Source organism: Carcharhinus amblyrhynchos, chromosome 5, assembly GCF_965287045.1.
Source record: "Carcharhinus amblyrhynchos chromosome 5, sCarAmb.v2.hapA, whole genome shotgun sequence".
In the NCBI taxonomy this organism is placed as follows: Eukaryota; Metazoa; Chordata; class Chondrichthyes; order Carcharhiniformes; family Carcharhinidae; genus Carcharhinus; species Carcharhinus amblyrhynchos.
Window position 1 is genome coordinate 116,342,621 of NC_137328.1, and position 23,546 is coordinate 116,366,166.

At 39.6% G+C, this 23,546-nt stretch overlaps 1 protein-coding gene across 2 annotated transcripts in view; it reads right to left on the reverse strand.

The window, feature by feature from the left end:
- cep44 (centrosomal protein 44) overlaps positions 1 to 23,546 on the reverse strand; it is a 58,668-nt gene that overhangs the window by 23,298 nt on the left and 11,824 nt on the right. For both annotated transcript variants that reach the window (XM_080189455.1, XM_080189456.1), the window contains exons 3-5: positions 15,362 to 15,509; positions 9,456 to 9,602; positions 7,403 to 7,510 (exon numbers count right to left, since the gene is read on the reverse strand). In XM_080189455.1, the coding sequence (XP_080045581.1) occupies positions 7,403 to 7,510; positions 9,456 to 9,602; positions 15,362 to 15,509 (403 nt within the window). The remainder of the gene's footprint in view (positions 1 to 7,402; positions 7,511 to 9,455; positions 9,603 to 15,361; positions 15,510 to 23,546) is intronic.

The window sequence follows — 23,546 nt, forward strand, 5'->3', positions numbered from 1 at the left end:
GACTTGAATAGCAGGTGAGCTGTAAAGACTCACATGCTAATCAGTATTCTGTAAACTGTGTGTGCCTTTTATATGCTTTGTTTGAGACCAAAACTCTCCACTCACCTGACGAAGAGGCAAACCCTGAAAGCTTGTGGGTTTAATATCAAATAAACTGGTTGGACTTTAATCTGGTGTTGTGAGACTCCTTATGGGGGATGAGTAGGACAGTTATCTCAGCTGACTCTGTAGATCAGGTTTGTGCTACAAGAGTTCAAATTCCCATTCCAGTTTCCTCCCACAGTCTGAAAGATGTGCCGGTTTGGTGCATTAGCCGTGCTAAATTCTCCCTCAGTGTACCTGAACAAGCACTAGAGTGTGGTGACTAGGGGTTTTTCACAGTAAATTCATTGCAGTGTTCATGTAAGACTCTTTGTGACACTAATAAATAAACTTTAAAAGTAAATTGAGGGCCTATCTCCTCTTCCCATCCATTGTTAAAATTGTGACTTTTTACTGTTATCTGGCAAATAATCACCACGGACCTGTCATTGGTTAGGGAACTCAAGAAGAAGGTGACCAATTAAACTACAAATTCATTTAAGTATCAAATGTAATTATACTGTATAATTATACTGTAATTATTTGGCCTGCTTTTTCATATCTGAACTTTAGCCTTGCAACGCTTTTTGAGGTGTTTTTTTGCAGACTTTCCATAAGTATAAAGTTCTTGCTGTGAAAATGGTGCCCAACTGTTGCTGGGCGGATTACATCTCAGTCTGACAAGGAACAAACCCAAAATTCTCAAATTACGTGCTTTCAATACTTGCCTTTTGTTATGCATGTTAACGGTTCTGCATTAGTGTAAAAATTTAATATATGTAACCAATCCTTTATAGACAAAAATTTTTTACTAGGAAACATTTGTTACATACAGTTCTTTGTTGTCAGAGCTGCATTGACAGAATTATAGAATAACATTGGGTGCAGTTAATTAATTAATTTTAGTACTGAATTATGATTTCAAACTGAGATGCAATTATCTGCCACAACTCTACTTTGCCTGTGCCTACACTTGGTTTTAATTCCCAATGTACACACAACAGATTAATCAGTTTAGTATATTTGGAGTAGCTCAGCTAATACCAGTTTGATGTGATTTCTGACACAATAAGCAGGCCAACAGAGCCTGTTAGTGTTGGAAATGCTTTGGCTCTCATTATTCCAAAAGTCAATTGTGCAGGAGTGGATAGTGCTTCTTCATTTTCATGCCGTCTATTGTTACCATTGCCACAACAAACGCATTATATATAAAAGGGGAAAATTGATAAATCAGCGGCCAGATGAGAAGTTTTCTTTCTTGGTGAGTTATCATTATCTGGGTAGTGCTGCCTGAAAGGATAATGGAGGCTAATTCAATAGTAATTTTGAAAAAGGAAATGGCTATATACTTAAAAAAATGTGCAAGCAAATCATGATGGGCTGAATAGTCTCCTTTTGAGCTGTATGATTCTATTTTTTGAAATACAATGAAGCAAATTTACATGATCTAATATGTTTGTATTTCATAAATAATTTGATATGAATAATGTTATAGGGTATTTACATATTACACACACACACACAAGCATATATATGGATGTGTGTGTGTAAATAAATAAACAAATCTAGAAGTTTACCCACATTGGTAGCATACATTGCAGAATAAAACAGCGACAACAAAGCTGAACAGATCAGGGTTGTAGGAATCAAGCAAGAATAATCCAGAAATCAACTGTAAGAATTTTTAAGGTATGTAAACAGGAATCATTGGAAATGTTCAGCAGCTTAAAAAGCATTTGTGGAAAGAGAAACAGAGTTAACGTTTCAGGTTGATGTCAAATGTTACAGATGTGCAAGTTTTAAGCAAGTACAGAATTAGGGGGTGGGATGGGGAGGAAACAACAAAAGGGAAGGGAGGGTAGTCGACATGAGGGATGAAGAAAGGGAAGGTGGTGCAAGGCAAAACAGGGAAATAATGGGACTTTATAAAGAAATAAAAGGTGTGTTTAGCAATGATGGAAATAAGAAAAGCAGAATCATTACTATTAAAGTACCGGTTGCCTGAAAAAATGGGAGCAGCAGTAATGATCTGAAATTGTCAATTGCAAGTGTGAAAGGCTTTAAAGTGACTAAGCAAAAGGTAAGGTGCTGTTCCCCAAACTTCACTGGAACAGGATAGAAGAGTAAAGACAGAGAGAAAGTGGAGTGGAAAAGTAAAACCACAAGCACTCTGAAGCTCAGGGTCATCTTGTGGACTGAGGAGAGGTGTTCAATAAAGCAAGCATTTAATCTGCTTTGGGTCTCACCAAAGTACAAGAGACCCCTTCACTGATCAATGAACACAATCTGCTAAAGTGAAAGAAAGACAAGTATATCAGTGTTTCATAAAAGAGCTATTATCATTCTGAAATTGGGAAGGTGAAAAGGCAGGTGTTCCTGTACTTAAATGAGGTGGTTTTCTGGAAAGAAAGCCAAGTATAGGGCTTAATGGAAGAATGATGAGAATTTTTAACATTGTATATTTAAACAATTCAATAATTAGCCATGGAGAACATAACGATAGAAATGATAAGGTGAACTGACCAAAATCGCTTGAGATACTCAAAAGATTTGCAACAATAAAGTGAAAATTACAAATTTCCTTATGGCGTTCAAACTAACCCATAAGATTTTTGTTTAATCAATGATTTTATGTTGAGGCCTTAAACTGCCTCAAAAACCTTGCCTTGCTATTAATCTTAGCTGAACAGGCACAAAAGAATATTTCGCAGTGAAGTAATATTCTGCCATTCTCATTCCATAACAATATTTCTGAGTTTTTGTTTTCCAAATGATTTGTAAGCTAACTAGAAGGTAAATATATTAAGCTTTTGTAGCACAAGTTCCACATCAAAACTATATTCTTTTGACTTTCTATATTGTGAAGCAGTCTAGCTAAAACAGAGGCAAGCTTTGCCTGCACTGAGGCTTATACTTGAAATTCTAAACATCAGTTGTTTATATAAATATTTAATTATGTAATCGTGCTTGCTACTTCATCTCTTTCATACATCTCCATCTTCTGAATATTATCACATGCCAAGATCTTAAATTTTCAGTGTTACCAAATCAAACTACCCCACCTCCCCCTATAGTGGCAGAACCCAGGAACTCCACAGCAACAACAATTTACATCATGCTTCACAAGAGTTTTATCAAGCAAAATCAGACAGTGAGCCACTAGATATGTTCAGAGCTTGTTTAAGAGGCTTTTAAGGAGTATCTTAAAGGAAGTGACAGGTAGACAGGCAGAGAGATTTGGTGGGGCAGTGGAAGTTGGTGATCAGCAAGATCTTAGAAGACCTACAGTGCAGAAGGAGGTCACTTGGCCCATTGAGTCTACAGAGACCACAATGCCACCCTGGCCCTATCCCTATAACCCTATTTATCCACTCTGGTCCTCCTGACATTAAGGGGCAATTTACTACAGCCAATCAACCTAACCAGATGCCATAAGAACATAAGAACATAAGAACATAAGAAATAGGAGCAGGAGTAGGCCATCTGGCCCTTCGAGCCTGCCCCGCCATTCAATAAAATCATGGCTGATCTGTCGTGGCTCAGAATTGTAGTTATACAGAGATCTTGGCAGGCAACAGGGAGGCTATAAGAATAGGGGGAAGTAAGGCTACGAAGGGGTCTGACACATGGATGAGCACTTAACTTTTATTATCTGACTTCCCCAATATGGGTCAATGAGTATACTAGAGGTGATGGGTGAACAGGATTTGGCATACATGAGTGGAATTTTGGATGAGCTCAAGTTGACAGGGGGTGGAAGGTAGAAGACTGGAAGACTGGCCAAGACTGCACTGGAAAATAAAATTCTGTTGATAATAAAGGCGTGCATAAGGGTTTTAGGATTCAATGGGCTGAAGCAGTAGAGACAAGCAATGTTATGGAGGTAGAAACAAGCAGTCTTAGCCATAGAGAGGGTATTATGATGGAAGCTCAGCTCGCGACCAAAAATTAGCCTTCCAAAATCGCCCTTACTGCTAAAGCACTGTATCATGCTCCGTCCATCTCCAGGATCATATATCCTCAACATATTCTCTTCCACAGTACTGTCAAAGCACAAGGTAATGCTGCTGTTCTGATCTAATCTCGAACTAATGGCCAGTGACACTACTGGAGATCCACAAGTAATAAGAGAAAAATGGAGATGTATATATGAATAATTCTGCAGAAGTTCAATTTGCATTGATTTAAAAGAGTCAACGAATTACAAGGTTCTGCATTTCAAATGCCACCTGTACTCAATTGGAAGGAATAATGCAGAGAGGAGCTACGTGATAAAAGGTAGACCGATTAGGAGTATAGAAATACAGAGGGACCTGGGAGTGCAGGTTCACAAGTCTCTAAAGGTGGCGACACAAGTAGAGAAGGTTGTGAGGAAAGCTTATGGAATGCTAGCCTTTATAGGAAGGGGTATAGAATATAGAAGCCGTCTAATGCTTCAGTTGTACAGAACGTTGGTGAGACCGCATTTGGAGTACTGCGTCCAGTTCTGGTCACCTTACTACCGGAAGGACGTGGAGACTCTGGAGAGAGTGCAGAGGAGGTTTACCAGGATGTTGCCTGGCATGGAAGGACTGAGTTACGAGGAAAGGTTGGAGAAACTGGGACTCTTCTCCTTGGAAAGATGGAGATTAAGGACGGACATGATAGAGGTATATAAAATACTGAAGGGAATAGATAGAGTCAATAGTGGCAGGCTATTCCCTAGATTGGGGACAATTACGAGAGGTCACGATCTAAGGGTGAGGGGGGAGAAGCATAATTTGGATATGAGAGGAAGGTTCTCCACGCAGAAGGTCGTGGGGGTAAGGAACGCGCTACCGAGTAGGGTGGTGGAGGCAGGCACGTTGGACTTGTTTAAGGTTTACTTGGATAGACACATGAGCGAAACAAGGATGGAGGGTTATAGTAGAGGGTACTAAATAGGGTCAGAGCCTCGGGACGACACCGGAAATGTAGAATTACATGTTAACGTTTTTGTCTTTTTATTCCGCAGGTGTCGGTCCACCTTGTTGTCAAACGAGGGGCGTGCACACGGTGGGTCATACGTGGGCTGCTCTTGGAGGTTCTGGGAGTGGCCTAGTACTTCGTGTCGGTGCGTGTGCTTAATCCTGGACCAGTAGACGGGCGCCACAACAGCTCAGTGACTATCACTGCTAGCTGTGCAGATACATGGATTTGGGCCTGTGTCTGTGGGAGTTTGCGCATTCTCCCTGTGGTTGCGTGGGTTTCCTCCGGGCGCTCCGGTTTCCTCCCACACCCCAAAGGGGTGCTCTTAGGCTGATTGGTATACCAAATTGACACTATTCTCCCCTGAATCTGGCTAAATTAGGGGTTCCACTCACATACACACAGAGCAGGGTAGGTGTAGGAGGATGCGGCGGCGCGGGCTCGTTGGGCCGAAGGGCCTGTTTCCCGTGCTGGGTTGTTCTTTGTTCTTGTTCAATACACTGACAGGGAAAAGCTGTTAGGAACTGTGCAACACAAATTGAAGTTTGCCAATTTTTTTCCCAACAGACCTGTCAATTTTTGAGCCAACCAAAATAAAAATTATACTGCAATACAAAAATCACGATTTTCTTCAAAGTGGCAGTTTGCTTCAGACAGGAATTTTAATGCTTGGTCATAGGCTTAAATGTACTGTCTCACATGCATGGCGAGTGGGCCAATTTTCCAATGCAATCACTGTTTCAGACTCTGCTTGAACAATGCCACAGGATAATTATCTCTGTACTTTAATAAATGTAAATTGAACGCCTATTATAAACAGTGATTTATAAAATTATTGGAGCTGTCAAACTTCATTAGTGAGAAGGTAAGATTAATTTAGATGAAAGTTGAAGTCATCAAGGATGAGGAGTATATCAGTGCATAGGTTGAGACCAGGATATAATTTGAGGATAGGAACCATGCCACTACATCAGTAGCACGGTACAGGCAAATAGAGAGGATTCATAAGACACATGGGATTTTCACCTGTCAGTTAAATTGAGATGTCAATGCAATTATCTACAATGAGGTCATGGATAGTAAAATCTTACTGAGGCCACAGTTGTAGTATTGCATTCCACCAGGATGGAATTTTCCCAAAAATTGATGGTTGCCACTTTGGGCATGCAAACTAATGTGAGTCGTGCCAGCCAGATTGGATTATGATCTTCCTGCGCTGAGTCATTTTTTGGGAAAGGGGCGGGTTTTGCACCAGTTCTGAGAGGAGCAAACCTAAACACGTGGGCATGATTGGCTTCCCAGAGCTCGGTCACTGTTTTTAAAGGCCACCCCAAACTCAAAGTGAAATTGAAGACCCGCCCCTACCTCCATAGACATCGGCATACCCCCACCCGCATCCCCACACCCCCCAACCTCACTGAAGGCATGTTGCTCCCCTACAAACATAGAACGCCACCTGATCACCACCCTTGCCCCAAACATAGACTGATTTTGGGGCCTTCCCAGTGGCCCCCACCTCTTATCATTGACCCCTGTCACTGCCAGGATGCTGGAGGCAGTGCCAGGTAGGCACAGCCCAGCCATGTCCCTGACCACTCAGGGGCTTCAATAACCTCTGAGCCCCCAGAAAGGCCATCATGCCTGGTCTCCATTTGTGGAGACCAGTAGTGATCTGCACCGGTTTCCTGCTGTGTCCGAGGATCGGAGAATTCTGGGAGCAAGGAGAATCTGGTTTGAAACAGCTCCTGCACAGCAGGGACTGGCTGAATCCCAAAGGGAGTTCTCACCAACGCTAAATGCACTAGGCCCCTTCCCCACAATTCTCCGACCCTGCACATGCTCCAATGTAATCTGCGCTGAATGCAATGTGGCTGGAAAATCACGCCTCCTACTGCAGAGAAAGATTTAAAACTTTTGCCAAACTGTTTCCAGCAATAAAGGAATTACAGTTGCCAAGAAACATTTAAAAAGTTAGGGATTTTTATTCCACAAAGTCAAAAGCAGATCATGAAAGGTTCTAATGAGATAAATCACGGTAGCTTTAACTTTCCTGGTTAGAGAGACAATAATGAGAGTACATAAATTTAAGATAACAAAAAGAATTAAAGGATAGGGCTTAAATAGTCTCTTTTCACAATGGCTTTTAAGGATTTGAAAATCTGTGCCATAAATCATTGTTAAAGCAGACCATAAAATTTTTCAACAGAACTGTTTTAAGTTAGAAAATTAAAAGTTACAAGGATTAAGTAGATTAGTGAATATGGATAAGGTTGTTCACGTGATGAAAAGCACAAGATGGGTTTGATGGACCAACGTCCGCTTTCCGTGCTGTAAAATTGTCTGACTCTTAAGTAATTAACAGTTAGATACTTACTGGTGCATTTGGTTCGGATGGCAAGGTATCAGGAATTAATGATTCACATTTAAATTGAGAGTGTATTTTCGCAGGACAACTTGAATTCTTATACGGTTGTGTCCTGACCTAAAGTGAACACAATAAGAGATAATTATATTCTAATGATTAACATCTTAATAGATTAAAATTAATGCTCCATTTCTAAATGCGACTAGATATAAGAATGTACTATAAGTATTTTAACGTTGTTAACTGTAAGGGCAAAATCAAGTACTTATTAAATAAAGTTGACTTAATACAGTCTTCATCCCATCATGACCACCAGCAGATATTGAGAAAAAAACAGAATATTTTTCTAAATATATGTTGATGGAATGTTGATGTCGCTGGCTGGGCCAACATTTGTTGCCCCTCTCTAATTGTCCTTGTAAAAGTGATGGTGTGCTGCATTCTTGAACGACTGCAGTCTGTGAGCTTTAGGAACACCCACAATGCTATTAAGAGAGGGTTCCAGTTGTCAGCACAAGGAAAATTGTTCATAATGTTATATTCTAGATGTTACTTTGTAATCCAACACAATACAGTTGCATTCCAGACAGCCTAGTAATACTTGGAATGGATGCGTTGAAACTGTTTAACTCAAACTATCATTAGATGCAGCAAAGCTTCACATATTGATCTTCAGAGCTATAATCCAGACACATGACAGTCTTTTTTATTAAAAAAAGTATGTGGTATATACTCTGGCTCCTGAACAAATGTTGAGATATTAACATTAACTGTAACTCCCCTGCCTGGCAGAAACCAATTGAGGGGAGAGGGATGCAGTTAAAATGGAGTGGAGGACATATCGCATCCTTTCCCAGTTGAATCAAACTGACTGCACTTATAAACTGCAGGCTACAAGCACACCTGTCTCAAGCCAACAGGATCCTCTTTAAATTTGCAGATCGGGTTCATATTACATCATCAGAAACCAATCTACTGGTTTAACCAGAGGCCTAAATTGGGGAGGTTGGGGAGGGTGGTGGGGGAGGGGGGCAGTGTTGGCTTCCTTGTTAAGCTAAACATGCTGGGAATAAGATTAGTTTTAATGGGTTTTTTGTGTCCTTTATTTGTGTAGGAGCTAGAGTAAATCCTCCATACTTTGTAGAGATTGTATTGTCAGCCATTGAAACATCACTAATTAAATAAATGACATACTGTTAGACCAATATGGGAAAATTGACTGCAAAGTCTGAAACTTTATTTGTTCTATACAAATTAAATTAAGCATTTTGCTGCACACACTTAGTTCAACAATTCCCATTTCCTGACAACGTATGGTTAATGGTTACTTAAAACGTGACTTCTTTCTTGACAGTTCAGTTGTTTAAAACAGTGTGCAGCTGAGCCATTCAGACCAGGACTGTCTCAGGTTTGACCCTCAGTCTGTGCTGAGTTAGACACTATCAGCTCAGATGGTGATGAAAACACTGCAATTGGTTTCAATGTCTATTGGCTGAAGAGGGAAAAACATCCAGGACATCTGCTCTGTATAGCCAATTAATAGAAGTCTAACTAGCATACACAATTACTTTCTGAAAATTCTTCACTTTAGAATTCTTGTTAGCTAAGTAGTTTGCACGTTCTCCTTGTGCCTGGGTGGTTTCCTCCTACAGTTCAAAAGGACATGCTGGTTAGGTACATTGACCCGAACAGGTGCCAGAGTGTGGTGACTAGGGGAATTTCACAGTAACTTCATTGCAGTGTTAATGTAAGCCTTACTTGTGACTAGTAAAGTGAAACTTTGTGGGTGGCATGGTAGCTGGCACTGCTGCCTCACTATGCCAGGGACCTAGGTTCGATTCCCACTTGGGTCTCTGTCTGAGTGGAGTGTGCATGTTCTCCCCGTGTTTGCGCGGGTTTCCTCCTGGTGCTCCGGTTTCCTCCCCCAGTCTTAAAGACGTGCTGGTTAGCTGCATTGACCCAAACAGGCGCCAAGGTGTTGCAACGAGGGAAGTTTAACAGTAACTTTATTGCAGTGTTAATGTAAGCCTTACTTGTGACTAATAAATAAATTTTACTTTACCTTGTTGAGGTTGCTCAGTTCCTTGTGCCTTTTCATTACAAAATTTATTATATCAGTTGAAAACTGCATCTTTCTTTCCGCAAAACCATAGTGTAGAAACTGGTCCTTTGATAGTATTGGTTTATACTGGAACTGGTCACGTAGTAGCTATAAAAAATTGGAACAAGAGACGGTAAACATTGCACTTTAGAGTGATTTTATTATCCAGTTTGCTTTAAAAAGTGTGCTTAAATTAGGAATTCAGGACTTCATTCAGCTATATTCTTGTATATTGAAGAAACAAATTTAAAATCATAGTAATTTTGGCTTGTTTTAAGTATTTTTGAAAGAAGGCATAAAACTTTATCTGCACTCATCGACTATTGTTCTAAAAGCACAATGTTCATGATTCCTCACTGCATATTTATTGCTGTTGGCAAATATTTTCTGTCACTAGATCTCATGACTTACAAACATGCAGGTGGGCATACACAAGAAACTATCAATACTGGACAGCCTATTTTTAAAAAAACAATGATTTTTCCAAGAAAAAAACGTTTGCTATCACACATCCATTCTAACCAAAACATATTAATTTGTGGGCACATTTAATTGTTTTGTTCTGCAAATGTTAGATATATTTTGTGAAATAAATCTAAAACACCCAACACTGAAGAAGTTATTACTTTTAAATTGAAAAATGTTTTACAGTTTTATCTTTGTGTAGACTGTTGAATCTGCTGCTGCGGCACAACATCAACATTTTGTTTTCAATTAGGCATCCTGAAAAATAACGAGCCCTTGCAATAAATTTAAGCTATACGCAGACCACATTAGATTTAATTAAGGAAGTGAACTGCAAATGAAGAATGATGAATGTAAATAGCATCATATAGTCCTTCTTGATTTACATATTGGATACATATGATTCAGTACCAGCTCAGTGGTAGATGCTTTGAACCACTGTTTAAATCTTAAGATTCATAGCTTCAATTAAAGCTGCAGCAAACTCAAAAGGTAGAACTCAATGGAAATTTCATGCTCGTATCGCCAATGAGTCTATCACAATGATTAAGGATGATTTGGACATGGACAAACAGCAAATGTAATATTTGCTGATTTATAGTAAATTTAGAATCATAGAAGAACTATGAAGTAGAAAGATAGCAAATACAGCTTAATACACATTTGAGAGGAAAAAGCAAAGAATAAAAATACACATTATATAAGGATGTGGGCAACATTTATTGCCTTTCCCTAACAGCCCTCCATTTCAGGGGGCATTTGAGAGTCAACCACATTGCTATGGATCTGGAGTCTTATGTAGGCCAGATCGGGTAAGGACAGCAGATTTCTTTCACTAAAGGATATTAGTGAACCAGATGGGTTTTTTCAACAATCGACAATGGTTTAATGATCATCATTAGACTTTTAATTCCAGTGGAGGAGTATATAATGCTAGGCGATGTAGATGGACAGAATTTTTATAATAGGTTCGCAATTGGAATAAAGTGAATTCCTCAAACAGCAGAAATATATTTTTTACTATTTGCACACGCTACACCATCCAGGAAAAGTTCAATTAGATTCCCACTTCTAATCATTTCTGTTAACGTAAAATTGCCCAAAATTCTAACCTGTTTGCAGGAGGCTTGGTAACTGGCTGACACATTTTTAAGGTAATTAATAAGCGATGCAGAGGAAGATGAGAATGTTTTACACCGTGTGTTGTTATGATCTGGAATGCACTGCCTGAAAAGATGGTGGAAACTGATTCAACGATAACTTTCAAAGGGCATTTAAGACTTGAGGTGGAAAAATGTCCATGGGGAAAAGGAGGGGGAGTGGGACAATTTGGTTATCTCTTTCAAAGGGGCAGTGCAGGCACAATAGCTGAGTCACGTTCTCCTGTGCTGTATGGTTCTACATCAAGCTAGCCTAGGCTGAACAGAGCGGATTAAGTTTCCACTGCTACTTTCCTCTACTGATTCAGGATAGGCAGCAAAGCAAAAGTGCCGTTGAATAATTGACTTCCAAAATGAAGGCAGAAATACTGTCAACATTTAAGATTCAACTGGACAGCTGCATGCAAGGAAAGGGCTCATGTGGGAATATGGGAACATGGTGGGTAAATGTGGTGAGAACTATTTTCTTGAATGAAAGATAAACATTGACACAGACTGGTTGAGCTGAATGGCCTATTAATGTATTGCAACTTTTATGTATTTCAGCATATTAGTAACATGAATATATAATTAAAAAGCAGGTTCTGTTCTTCGCAGCAGTAGGTTAAAGGATTTTTTTTTAAAAGACTTCATAGGGTAGTTAGCTATGGTTCTCTAGGAACCATATGCATCTCTTTCCATTAAAGAGGGACAATTAGTTATACAATTGGGCACCTCTCCATATCAAGCATGGGACAAGATAAGGAGGCAGGCCTCCATGGATTACTGTAGTCAGTTTGGGAACTGAACTCATTGCCTTTGGCCAACCTCAATGAAAGAAAATATCATTCATACAAGGGGAAATGAATATCAAATTCATGCTACTCATATCAAGGTGGTGAAGCTTAGGAAAGGGGGAAAATAGCAGAAAAATGTATTACAATACGTATATATTCCCAAATAAGGAACCAACAAGCCAAAGTGATTATGAAGCTGCCAGTCAATATTTAAGTGGAAATTAGATGACTACTTAATGCAAAACTATTCAACAATAGTGGATAAAAAAGTTTAAAAATTGGATTATTAAAAGTAACCACAATATGGAGCAATTTCCAGTACAGATACTAAAAATCAGAAAATGCTGGAAATATTCATCAGGTCTGGAAGTAGATGCAAAGAGAGAAACAGAGTTAATATTTCAGATCAAATATTTTTCAGAGTTTTCTGTTTTAACTTCAGATATCCAGCACCCACAATAATTTACTCTGGTCCAATAAGGGTAGAATGGCTTGAAGTGAATTTCTATGCTTCTACAAGATAGGAATCTTTCATCTAATTACAAAAGCTATGTGATCAGTTCAAAAAGTGACAAATGATGCTATTATTTTTAATATTTTGGGATTTGTTGCATTGTTTTGTGAAGTAAGCTTGTGACTGTGTCTGTGTATGCATGGATATAAAACAAAGTCAGTTAAGTGGGGTGGCTGGTTGCCTATAAGGTTTACAACATCAAAGAAGCGGAACTGAGAAAGATATGCATTTGGAGTACATACAGCTAAGTTTAATTTTCTATAAGGAAGCAAGCAATAGGTAGAAATTTGTATTAGGAGATACGGGGATTGTTTTTAGTTGTCAAATTTCAAAGGGAAGTAAAAGACTTTTGCAAATTGGAAAAGGTCATAAACAAATAGGGCAAGACTATTAAATATTATTTGGCCTGAAAATAGGAGCAATGGGGAGAATCTGAAAGACTTTTATATTCCTTAGAGGGGCTAAGGACAATGGAATTAAAGATGAAAGAACAAAAATATCGTGAAAGGGGAGAGAAACAGAGGGAATTTCAGAGCTGAAAACCTAACTAAAATGGTGAGGTGATTAAAATCAGGGATGTGCAATAAGCTAGAATTGGAGGAGTATAGATATTCTGGAGCATTGTAGAACTGGAGGAAGTTATAGGTATAGGGAAGGATGAGCCCAATGAGAAATCTGAAAACAAGGAGGTGAATTAAAATGGAGACATTCCAAGACATAGAGTCTATGTGGGCCAGGGAATATAGGGTAAAGGATGAATCATATTACTTGCAATGTAAATAGTTGAACTATTTTTAACATTCAGTTTTTATGTTGCAGATCAACGTATGACCTGCATTTTTATCAACACACAAATGCCTAACCAACAAGGAGAAATGAGAAGGTAATGCAAGTTAAAGAACGTTGAGATGAACCATTCTGCATCAGTGACCTTTCACAATTGAAAGTTTAAAAGCTTGTTCTGGTGGCAGCACAATTTCATCATTTCATATTAAAGTAGTGAATGACTCAAAGTTAAAAGCATACAGTATCTTACTAATGGAGCATGTTTTGACAAATTGGTCTGTATTACTCTGAAAAATGGCTTTGCCAGTAAGGGATAAATGCAATGGCCTTTGTAAATGTAGTTAACTTAAACAAGAGTCTCAGACTTGGACACTCATAAGAGCATTCTGTTCTGAAACAGAATTCATTACTAATCAAAAGAAAAACATTTGCATTCAGTTCCATCCGAATACATGTAACATTTAAGGAAGATGAAAGTGCTCCTATCCCAAGATGCTGTTAAATTTATTGAAATCTTCAATGCTAGTTTGTAACTAATCCCAAATCAAACTAAAAGTATAAGACTTAAACATAGAATTCATCTGGTCAGGTAGTACTAATTTCAAAACACCCAAATGCCAAATTACACCAGTTAGAAACACTAAACAACTGCAGAGTTATTGGCTGATTCCTGACATTCCATCAACCTAAAAGCTACATTCTACCACCACAAAGGTACACAAAACTAGCTTCTGCATAATTTACTATTTCAACCTATTTAACCTGCTTACTTCATTGGCCTTGATAAAAAGCATGTGGTGTTAGAACAAGATACACAACAGGAATCAGTGGTTTCAAGAAAAATAAATAGCTATTTAGTAAAGCTGTCACAATCCTCCAGTCTACTAGAAAACCTTGTGACTTACTGAGGTTGTTATACAGGATGTTAATGATGAAAGGGATTAATTTACAGCCATGTTACAGTCTACATTTAACAACAGGTATTTCAGAGACATGTCAGCAGGCAAAATATTTCGATAGACATGATGGTTTAACTCAGTGAATTAACAGCATTCTAAAACTATGAAAATAAATCCTTGCCGGAAATAAATGCGAAAGTGATAATGTCCAGAAGGGAAACAGAAAAATAAATGTAATTCTTACTTATAATGTGTGTATAATCTTAAAACTGTACATGCTCCCAGTTATTAGAAATCCTTATGTGCCCATGTGTGATGGAAAGTGCCCATGTAAACATTCACCCCATAATTTCACCCTCTTCGCAGTGAATGTTCTGCAATACCAGGGAAGGTGTATATACAGTGTAACAAGTTTGTATAGTCAGATTCCATCAGAAATGTAGACATAAGAATGTATTATGGAATTATGAAAATAAGGACAGAATTCATGACTGTATAATAGGGGCTGTATCATGTTTGCATATGCTTGGCATCATAGTTCATAACTGTTTCCTCTGAAATCTACATTGCTTACTGTGTACAATGCATAAGTGAAATGTGAGTTTGATCACACAGTCCCAATGCCAATTTTACAGTGAATTAAGTTATCAGCTTGGTTCAGTTGGGAGCACCCTTACCCTGGAAGTCAAAATGTTGCAGGATCAAGCTCTGCATCAGAACACTAAGTCCATGTTAGTCCATGAAACACTGCTTCCATGTTAGTGGAGGTGCAGTTCTTTCAGTAAGGTGTTAAGTCAAGATCTTGACACTTCTCTCTGATTCAGGTGATTTGAAGAAGAACCAATAGCCACATCTTGACCAGCTCTACCAAAAAAAGATTGGTTGACCCGCATCTCACAGATGTTTGTGTAAACATTAGAGAGCACAATACAACTTAACAAAAAGCTATTTTCAAAGAGGTACCAGGATTTGCTAGTGTTAAAGGGTAGTTTACTGACAACAGAAGTAGAGAATAGGAAAGAAAACTGAAGGAAAAAGATTCAAAGGGCAACAAAGAACAGTGGGATTAACGAACATTGGGAACATCTCACAGGATGGTTTACTGATCACAGAAATTTAGGCGCTTCGAAATGTATCAATTAAACAAATATACAAAAGCTAATTTATAAAAAAATTAAACAAATTATATTTCTACAGTGCATTGTGTTTAACATCCACATTTCAGTGCTTAAGGAGGTTTAGCAGCAGAAAAAAAACACAATTGTACCTTATAAACTGCATCAAGGAAACGCGAATCATTCTTTCCTATGAGTTCTACTCCAGATTTTAGGAGCTGCTCGGTCACATATGTGGAATATGAAGTGAAGGCATAGCTGATGATTGGCAGATAGGCAGCAGGATCACCCTGAGCAAGACTACAAAACATACAAGTTTAAATAGTTTATTTTTCCCATTACCATTAACTAACTGCTTACACTAAGCACACTGAACACAACCAACGGCTGCATCTAAATTGTCTAGTAATTCATGCTTCATTCAGATATGGCAATTTACATAATCAATCTGGTGCTGTAACTAAACTGAGCAAGAGGTTTGTGTACTCAAATGTGCCAAGTGAGCTCGGGACTTCACCATGTCAAAATATTCAGATCTGAAGGTAAAATGTCTTGAGTACTCATTCAATGCAAAAGTCAGACTTGTACCAATGTTGCAGTTGACCATTTCTCATTAATTTGTCTTGGTAGCATATGCATTTTTTCCAAAGGTCTCACAATTCTGGTTTTATATTAGCAGAATATTTTTTCACCCTCATGCTATCTTATGCATTGGCTAAAAAAGAACATTGCAATGATGCAGATTAGCTAAATCAGATGTAGATATTTTGATTGTTTTACTTTTAAGCATAAATCTGCTTTAAAGATAATTTCAAAGCCAAAGAATTCAGGTTCAAGATGGTAGAGATTATAACCAATTGCATTAGTATTATTTCAGAAAAGCTACATTCCATATTAGAGAACTAGATTTGAATGCAATTAGCATAGGAAGATTGTTCTGTCGATGAAGCAGATATAAAATTTACAAAACCATGTATACTATTCAAAAAACAATCTAGGTTGATATATAATTACAGCAATAACCCTCAACATTGATATCTACAGAAAGTAAACCTCCATCTCTAACAACAATTTAATTAGAAGGGATGCTATGGCAAAGTAGTTCTATTCTGTAGTTGTGTTCTAATTTATTTTGATATGGGATATCTTGACATTTTAATATAATTGCTCCACTGCATTGGCAATGGTTGTCTTATAAACTTAGTCTAAATATCCAATTAAAAATTTACCAACTCTTTTTTTCCAAAAAGTATTGCATTTGCTACTGTGGCTGGCCTTTAGTTCAATCTGAAGATCCAGTTACTGAGCAATAAATTTCTACTCTGCAGTCATTAACTATGCGTATAAAAGCAAAATCAACTTCAAATGATATGAACTTCAAAGGCATTAGATATTTGATGTTCAATTCTGTCTATTTTATTTGTAGTGCTGGTTAATGTAATCCTGATCTTATTTACAAAAACTATCCTACAATTATCAGTGGCCGTAATCCTTCCCCCTCCCTCAACCAAAACATTCTGCGGCTAAGCGATGAAAGGGAAAGTTGTCAGCGAAGTTCTGGCTTTGTCTAACTTGAATGATACCAGCTGACATTTTCCTTACTGGAGCCAAACAGAAAGCATCTGCCATAAATAGACTACAGGGACATCTCATTAACAGAATCAACCTGGACTGAAATGATTAACCCTGTATTGCCCAGTCTGCTAATCCAGCTGCTAAGTAATACTGTAACAATCACCATTAAGATGTTTGCGGAGAAAAAAAAAATCAAAAAGCTCCATCTAATGACTAAAAGAATTGGATCTTATTATTCAGTAATAAAACTATAAAGACCAGGAAATCTGAGGTTTGATCTGCCAACACTCAATATCTAGACACGTGAATCTAGACTGGGTACCCAGATGACATTTTGAACGGTTGCCAGCATAAACTATCGCCCTCAAAAAAGAAACGGAAAAGGACTGGTTTAAAAAATGTTACTATTTTAGCCAAGCCCTGCCGCATAACGGATTAGCATATTATCATTCAGCAATGTAAAATTAAATCAGAAAATGCTGGAAAAACTCAGCATCTCTGGCAGCATTTGTGGAGGAAGAAGCAGAGGGTGAGATTTTGTGGCCATATTAACCCAAGACTGGAAAATCGTGCCCAAGATCATTGGATATTTAGATTAAATTTATAAGACAACCATTGCCAATGCAGTGGAGCAATTATATTAAAATGTCAAGATATCCAATATCAAAATAAATTTTTGAATGGGACCTTTGCGATTCCCATGGCGAGCGGGCCAAGGAAATTCCACCCAGAGTTAATGTCTGGAGTCTGTATAACTCTTCTTGAGAGCATGTAAGAGTCATATGCACTCAAAACGTTAACTCTGTTTCTTGCTCCACATGGAATGCCAGACTTGCTGAGATTTTCTAGCATTTTCTGTTTTATTTCAGATCTCCACAACACTTTGCTTTTACTATCCCAGAATATTAACACAGGTCATTTGATTCATGAAGACTTTCATTAGACCATGTAGTACCTACCATAGCTTGGACTCTCATCACTAATACTTCCTGTTGCAAAGATAGCTGACTAAAACCACACACCAATTACCACTACTCAAGCCAAGGTAATTGGTTTCTGACAACATCTTCAGAGATGAAAATTCAATCAACACGCAGAATGTTTAATCATCTCAAACTATTTTCCAACCTATACCCAAGCACGTACTTTATAAAGAATGATGTAAAAGAAAAGGAATTAACAGAGCAAAGTTTGAACAATATATTGAAGTTAGAATACTGTGCGGCAACATTCTCATTACATTAAAACCACATTCTCACCAGAATGGTGCTAGGGATGGAAAGCTATTGTTATAAGAAGATATTTGGAATTCTGCAACTAAGTTCATTGAAACAATGGTTTGTAAGAAATTTAGAAAGAAAATAAAGACTTCATTTATATAGCACTTTTCATGAACACCAGATCTTCCAAAATGCTTTACGGCCAATCAAGTACTTTTTAAAATGCAGTCACCATTGTAATGTAGGAACAATAACTTCTTAAAATCTGAAGGCTTTGCAGATGGTGAACAGAATAAACTTATTTCCTCTAGCTGGGTGGTCAGTGACAAAACGCTATCAATTTAAATATGTCACCAAGAGAGTGAGGCAAAAGATTGGGAGAAAACTCTTTATGCAGAGAAATGGTGATTGATTCTTCACTTCAGGAAACAACTGCACCTTGTACAGGAAAATTAAACAAATGAACGAATAGAACTTTATTGTCTGCGCAAAAGTGAAAATTTTTCTTTGCCTTCATCTCCAGTATCAACTGGCACCCAGGTTGTTAAGGTTGTTTAGAAGGCATACGTAGTGTTAGTTTTTATTGATAGAGGGATTTAGTTTCGCAGCCATGAGGTCATGTTGCAGCTGTACAAAACTTCGGTGCGGCCACACTTGGGAGTATTGCGTACAGTTCTGGTCGCCGCGTTATAGGAAGGATGTGGAAGCATTGGAAAGGGTGCAAAGGAGATTTACCAGGATGTTGCCTGGTGGTGAATCTCTGGAATTCTCTGCCCGTTGAAGTGGTGGAGGCTGCCTCGCTAAATATTTTTAAGACGCGGGTTGATGGGTTTTTGATGAGAGAGGGGATTAAGGGTTATGGGGAGAGGGCGGGAATGTGGAACTGAGCCACGACAGATCAGCCATGATCTTATTGAATGACGGGGCAGGCTCGAAGGGCTAGTTGGCCTACTCCTGCTCCTATTTCTTATGTTCTTATGGCGGGAAGATCTTATGAGGAAAGGCTGAGGGACTTGAGGCTGTTTTCGTTAGAGAGAAGAAAGTTAAGAGGTGACTTAATAGAGGCATACAAGATGATCAGAGGATTAGATAGGGTGGACGGTGAGAGCCTTTTTCCTCGGATGGAGATGGCTAGCACAAGGGGACACAGCTTTAAATTGAGGGGTGATAGATAAAGGATAGATGTCAGAAGTAAGGGCGTGGAATGCCCTGCCTGCAACAGTAGTGGACTTGCTCACATTAAGGGCATTTAAATGGTCATTGGATAAACATATGGATGATATTGGAATAGTGTAGGTTGGATGAGCTTTAGATTGTGCCAGGTCGGCACAACATCAAGGGCCGAAGGGCCTGTAGTGCACTGTAACATTCTATAACCTATAATCATACAGTTATTAGTTTAAAAAGTGACTATTTCATGTATACATATATTCATACATTTGTGCATATATAACATACATCCACACCAAACATACACATTGCATTCTGCCATTACAGCACCTAGTTCAGGGCAGCATGGTCACCACAATGGTTCGCACAGCTGCCTCACAGCGCCAGGTACCTGTGTTCAATTCCCGGTTTAGGTAACTGTGCGGAATCTGCATGTTCCCATTGTCTGCGTGGTTTTCTCCACGTGCTCCGGTTTCCCCCCTCAGTTTGAAAGACGGGCTGGTTAGGTGCACTGGCCATACTAAATTCTCCCTCAATGTACTCGAACAGGTGCCGGAGTGTGGCGACTATGAGATTTTCACAGTAACTTCATTGCAGTTTAATGTAAGCCGACTTGTAACATTAATAAATAAACTTAAACTACTGCATCTTTTAAACAAAGGAAGATATGGGTTATGGAAAACATGTATGGCAGTAGGTCCATTTCAGATTGGTCAGACAAAGAGCTGGCACAGACAAGGTGGGCTGAATGGGTTCCTGGTCTCCTGTAAACTCTGGTCCTGCATTTAAAAAGTGGAGTTAATGATTACAGAATAAACTGCTTCTACTATGTGACTATCCCATATATCTACTAGTAATACAAAAAAAATCTATAGAGTGGTAACAGCACAGAAGGTGGCCATTTGGTCTATCATGTCTGTGCTGGCTCCCTGTAAGAGCTACTCAACTAATCCAAATCCAATGTCCTTTTCCCTTGTAGCCCGCAAATTTTTTCTCTTCAGGTTGCAATTCCTTTTTGAAAGCCAGGATTAAATCTGCCTCCAACATGCTCAGACGGTGCATTGTCTACATCCTAAGCACTCGCTGAATAGAAATGTTTTTCCTCGTCCTGTCTCTGTTTTATTTGCTGAACCTCTTAAATCAGTGTTCTCTGGTTCTCAAACCTGCTGCCAACAGAAACAGCTTCTTTCTGTTTACTGTGTTCAGGCACCTTGTGGTTTTGAAACAATAACACTCAAGAAGCTCAACAGCATCGAAGCAAAGCAGCCTGCTTGATAGGCATCCCATCCACCATGTTCAACATTCTGTAGCAGTAGTATGTACTATCTACAAAATGCACTTACGATCTACAAGCAGCTCACCAAGGCTCCTTCAGCACCTGCAAATTTTGCCATCAAAGGAACTACGGCAACATGGACACTACCTGCAAGATACACACCATCATGACGCGAAATAGTATCACCGTGGCTTCACTGTCACTAGGTCAAAATCATGGAACTCCCTTTCGAACAGCACTGCTGGTATACCTAAATCACATGGACCACAGTGGTTCAAGAATGCAGCTTTTCAAGAGTAATTAGAGGTAGTCATTAAATACTGGACTGGTCAGCAATGCCAAAATTCTGTGACAAAATGTAAAACAAAACTCTCCATCTTCTTTATGGAGAACATATTAGTTTTCCCTATCTGGGTTAGGTAAGGGTACATGTTCTTAATATCAAAGCAGCATTTGGCTGAGTGTGGCATCAAGGAGACCAAGCAAAACTGGGAATCTGGGGAAAACTCTCCACTGGTTGAAATTATACTGAGCACAAAGGAAGATAGCTGTAGTTATTGAAGGTTAATAATCTCAGTTCCAGGTCACCAATGCAGAAGTTCCTCAGGGTAGAGTCTAGTCCCAAACATCTTCACCTGCTTCATCAATGACCTTCCTTCACTATGAAGTCAGCAGTCGGGTTGCTTTCTGATAATTGCACATTGTGCACCATTTGCAACTCCTTAGATAGTGAAGCAGTCTTTGCCCATATGCAGCAAAACGTGGACAACATTCAGGTTTGGCCTGACAAGAACATAGAACATAGAACATTACAGCGCAGAACAGGCCCTTCGGCCCACGATGTTGCGCCGACCAGTTACAAAACAATGACCCACTAACCTAAACCAATCCCTTTTCGTCCATAAACCTATCCACGGATGTCTTAAACGCCCCCAAACTAGGCGCATTTACAACTGCAGCAGGCAGGGCATTCCAATCCCTCACCACCCTCTGGGTAAAGAACCTACCCCTGACATCCGTCCTATAACTACCACCCCTTAATTTAAAGCCATGCCCCCTCGTGCTAGATTTCTCCATCAGAGGAAAAAGGCTATCACTATCCACCCTATCTAAACCTCTAATCATCTTATATGTTTCAATAAGATCCCCTCTTAGCCACCTTCTTTCCAGCGAAAACAACCCCAAATCCCTCAGCCTCTCCTCATAGGACCTCCCCTCCATACCAGGCAACATCCTGGTAAACCTCCTCTGCACCCTCTCCAAAGCCTCCACATCCTTCCTGTAATGTGGGGACCAGAACTGCACACAGTACTCCAAGTGTGGCCGCACCAGAGTTGTGTACAGTTGCAACATAACGCTGCGACCCCTAAATTCAATCCCCCTACCAATAAACGCCAAGACACCGTATGCCTTCTTAACAACCTTATCTACTTGATTCCCAACTTTCAGGGATCTATGTACACATACACCTAGATCCCTCTGCTCATCCACACTATTCAAAGTCCTCCCATTAGCCCTATACTCAACACATCTGTTATTCCTACCAAAGTGAATTACCTCACACTTCTCCGCATTAAACTCCATCCGCCACCTCTCGGCCCAGCTCTGCAACCTGTCTAAGTCTTCCTGCAAACTATGACACCCTTCCTCACTATCTACCACACCTCCGACTTTGGTGTCATCAGCAAATTTACTAATCCACCCAACTATACCCTCATCCAGATCATTAATAAAAATTACAAACAGCAGTGGCCCCAAAACAGATCCCTGAGGCACACCACTCGTAACCGAACTCCATGATGAATATTTACCATCAACCACCACCCTCTGTCTCCTATCCGCTAGCCAATTCCTGATCCAATTCCCTAGATCACCCTCAATCCCATACATTTGCATTTTCTGCAGAAGCCTACCATGGTGAACCTTAGTGGCAAGAAATATTCACACCACATAAGTGCCAAACAATGACCATCTCCAACAAGAAATAAGCTGAACATCTCCCCTTAACACTCAATGGCATTACCATCACTGAATCCCCTACCATTAGCATCCTTGGAGGGGTGTGGGTGTGTGTGGTTGGGGTTGCAGCCATTGACCGGGAACTGGACTAGACTAGCCATACAAATATTAAGACGACAAGGACAGATCAGAGGCTAGGAATTCTGTGGACAATAACTCATCTCCTAAGTCTCCTAAGCCTGTTTACCAAGTACCAGGCACAAGTCAGGAGTGTGACGGATCCACTCACCTGATGAGTGCGGTTCCAACAACACTCCAGAAAAACAACACTACCCAGGTCAAAGCAGTCTGTTTGATTGGTAGCCCATCCACTACTTTCAACTTCCATTCCATCCACCACCAGCACACAATAGTAGTAAGGTGCACTATTTACAAAATGCAATGTTGCAACTCACCAAGGCTCCTTTGAAAGGACCCTCCTAATCTGCGCCCTCTACCACCTAGGACAGGGGTGGTAGATGCATGGGAACATCACCACCTGCAAGTTCCTCTCCAAATCACACAACATCCTGATTTGAAACTATATTGCTGTTCCGTCATTGTATCTAAATCAAAATCCTCGAACTTCCTCCCTCACACTGGGGGCCCTATTTCACCATTTTGATTCTGGGCAGACTTGAAACTGGGAGCTTTTCAGATCCGACTTTTAGACCTGTTCTCAGACGGCCCCATATACGCACTTTGCCTGAAAAAAAAATCAGCAATTCCAAAGCGAGCTGCAGAAGCCTGTGGGCAGCGCTTAACACGTCCAAAATGCTGCAGCTCCAATTGGCTCTCCAACTGCACATGCGCAGAAAAAAATAGAATGTGGCTCCCCTGCTATATTGCTTCTGTGCCAGATAATGCCTCCCCCTGGCCCCCACAGATATTGCCCACCCCTCCCCCCACACTGATCTCATGCCTGAATTGGACTTTGGTAGATCATGCCTGTTTCGCGCTGATTCTGGGTGAACGAATGTGGTGGTAAAGTGGGGAGTGCCAGTAAGGTTGGGTGTGCAGCCCATTGTCAATTTAAATGCAAGCAATTTAAATGGCTGTCACGCTCATTTCAGGCGCGGTCCTGATGATGGCCATGTT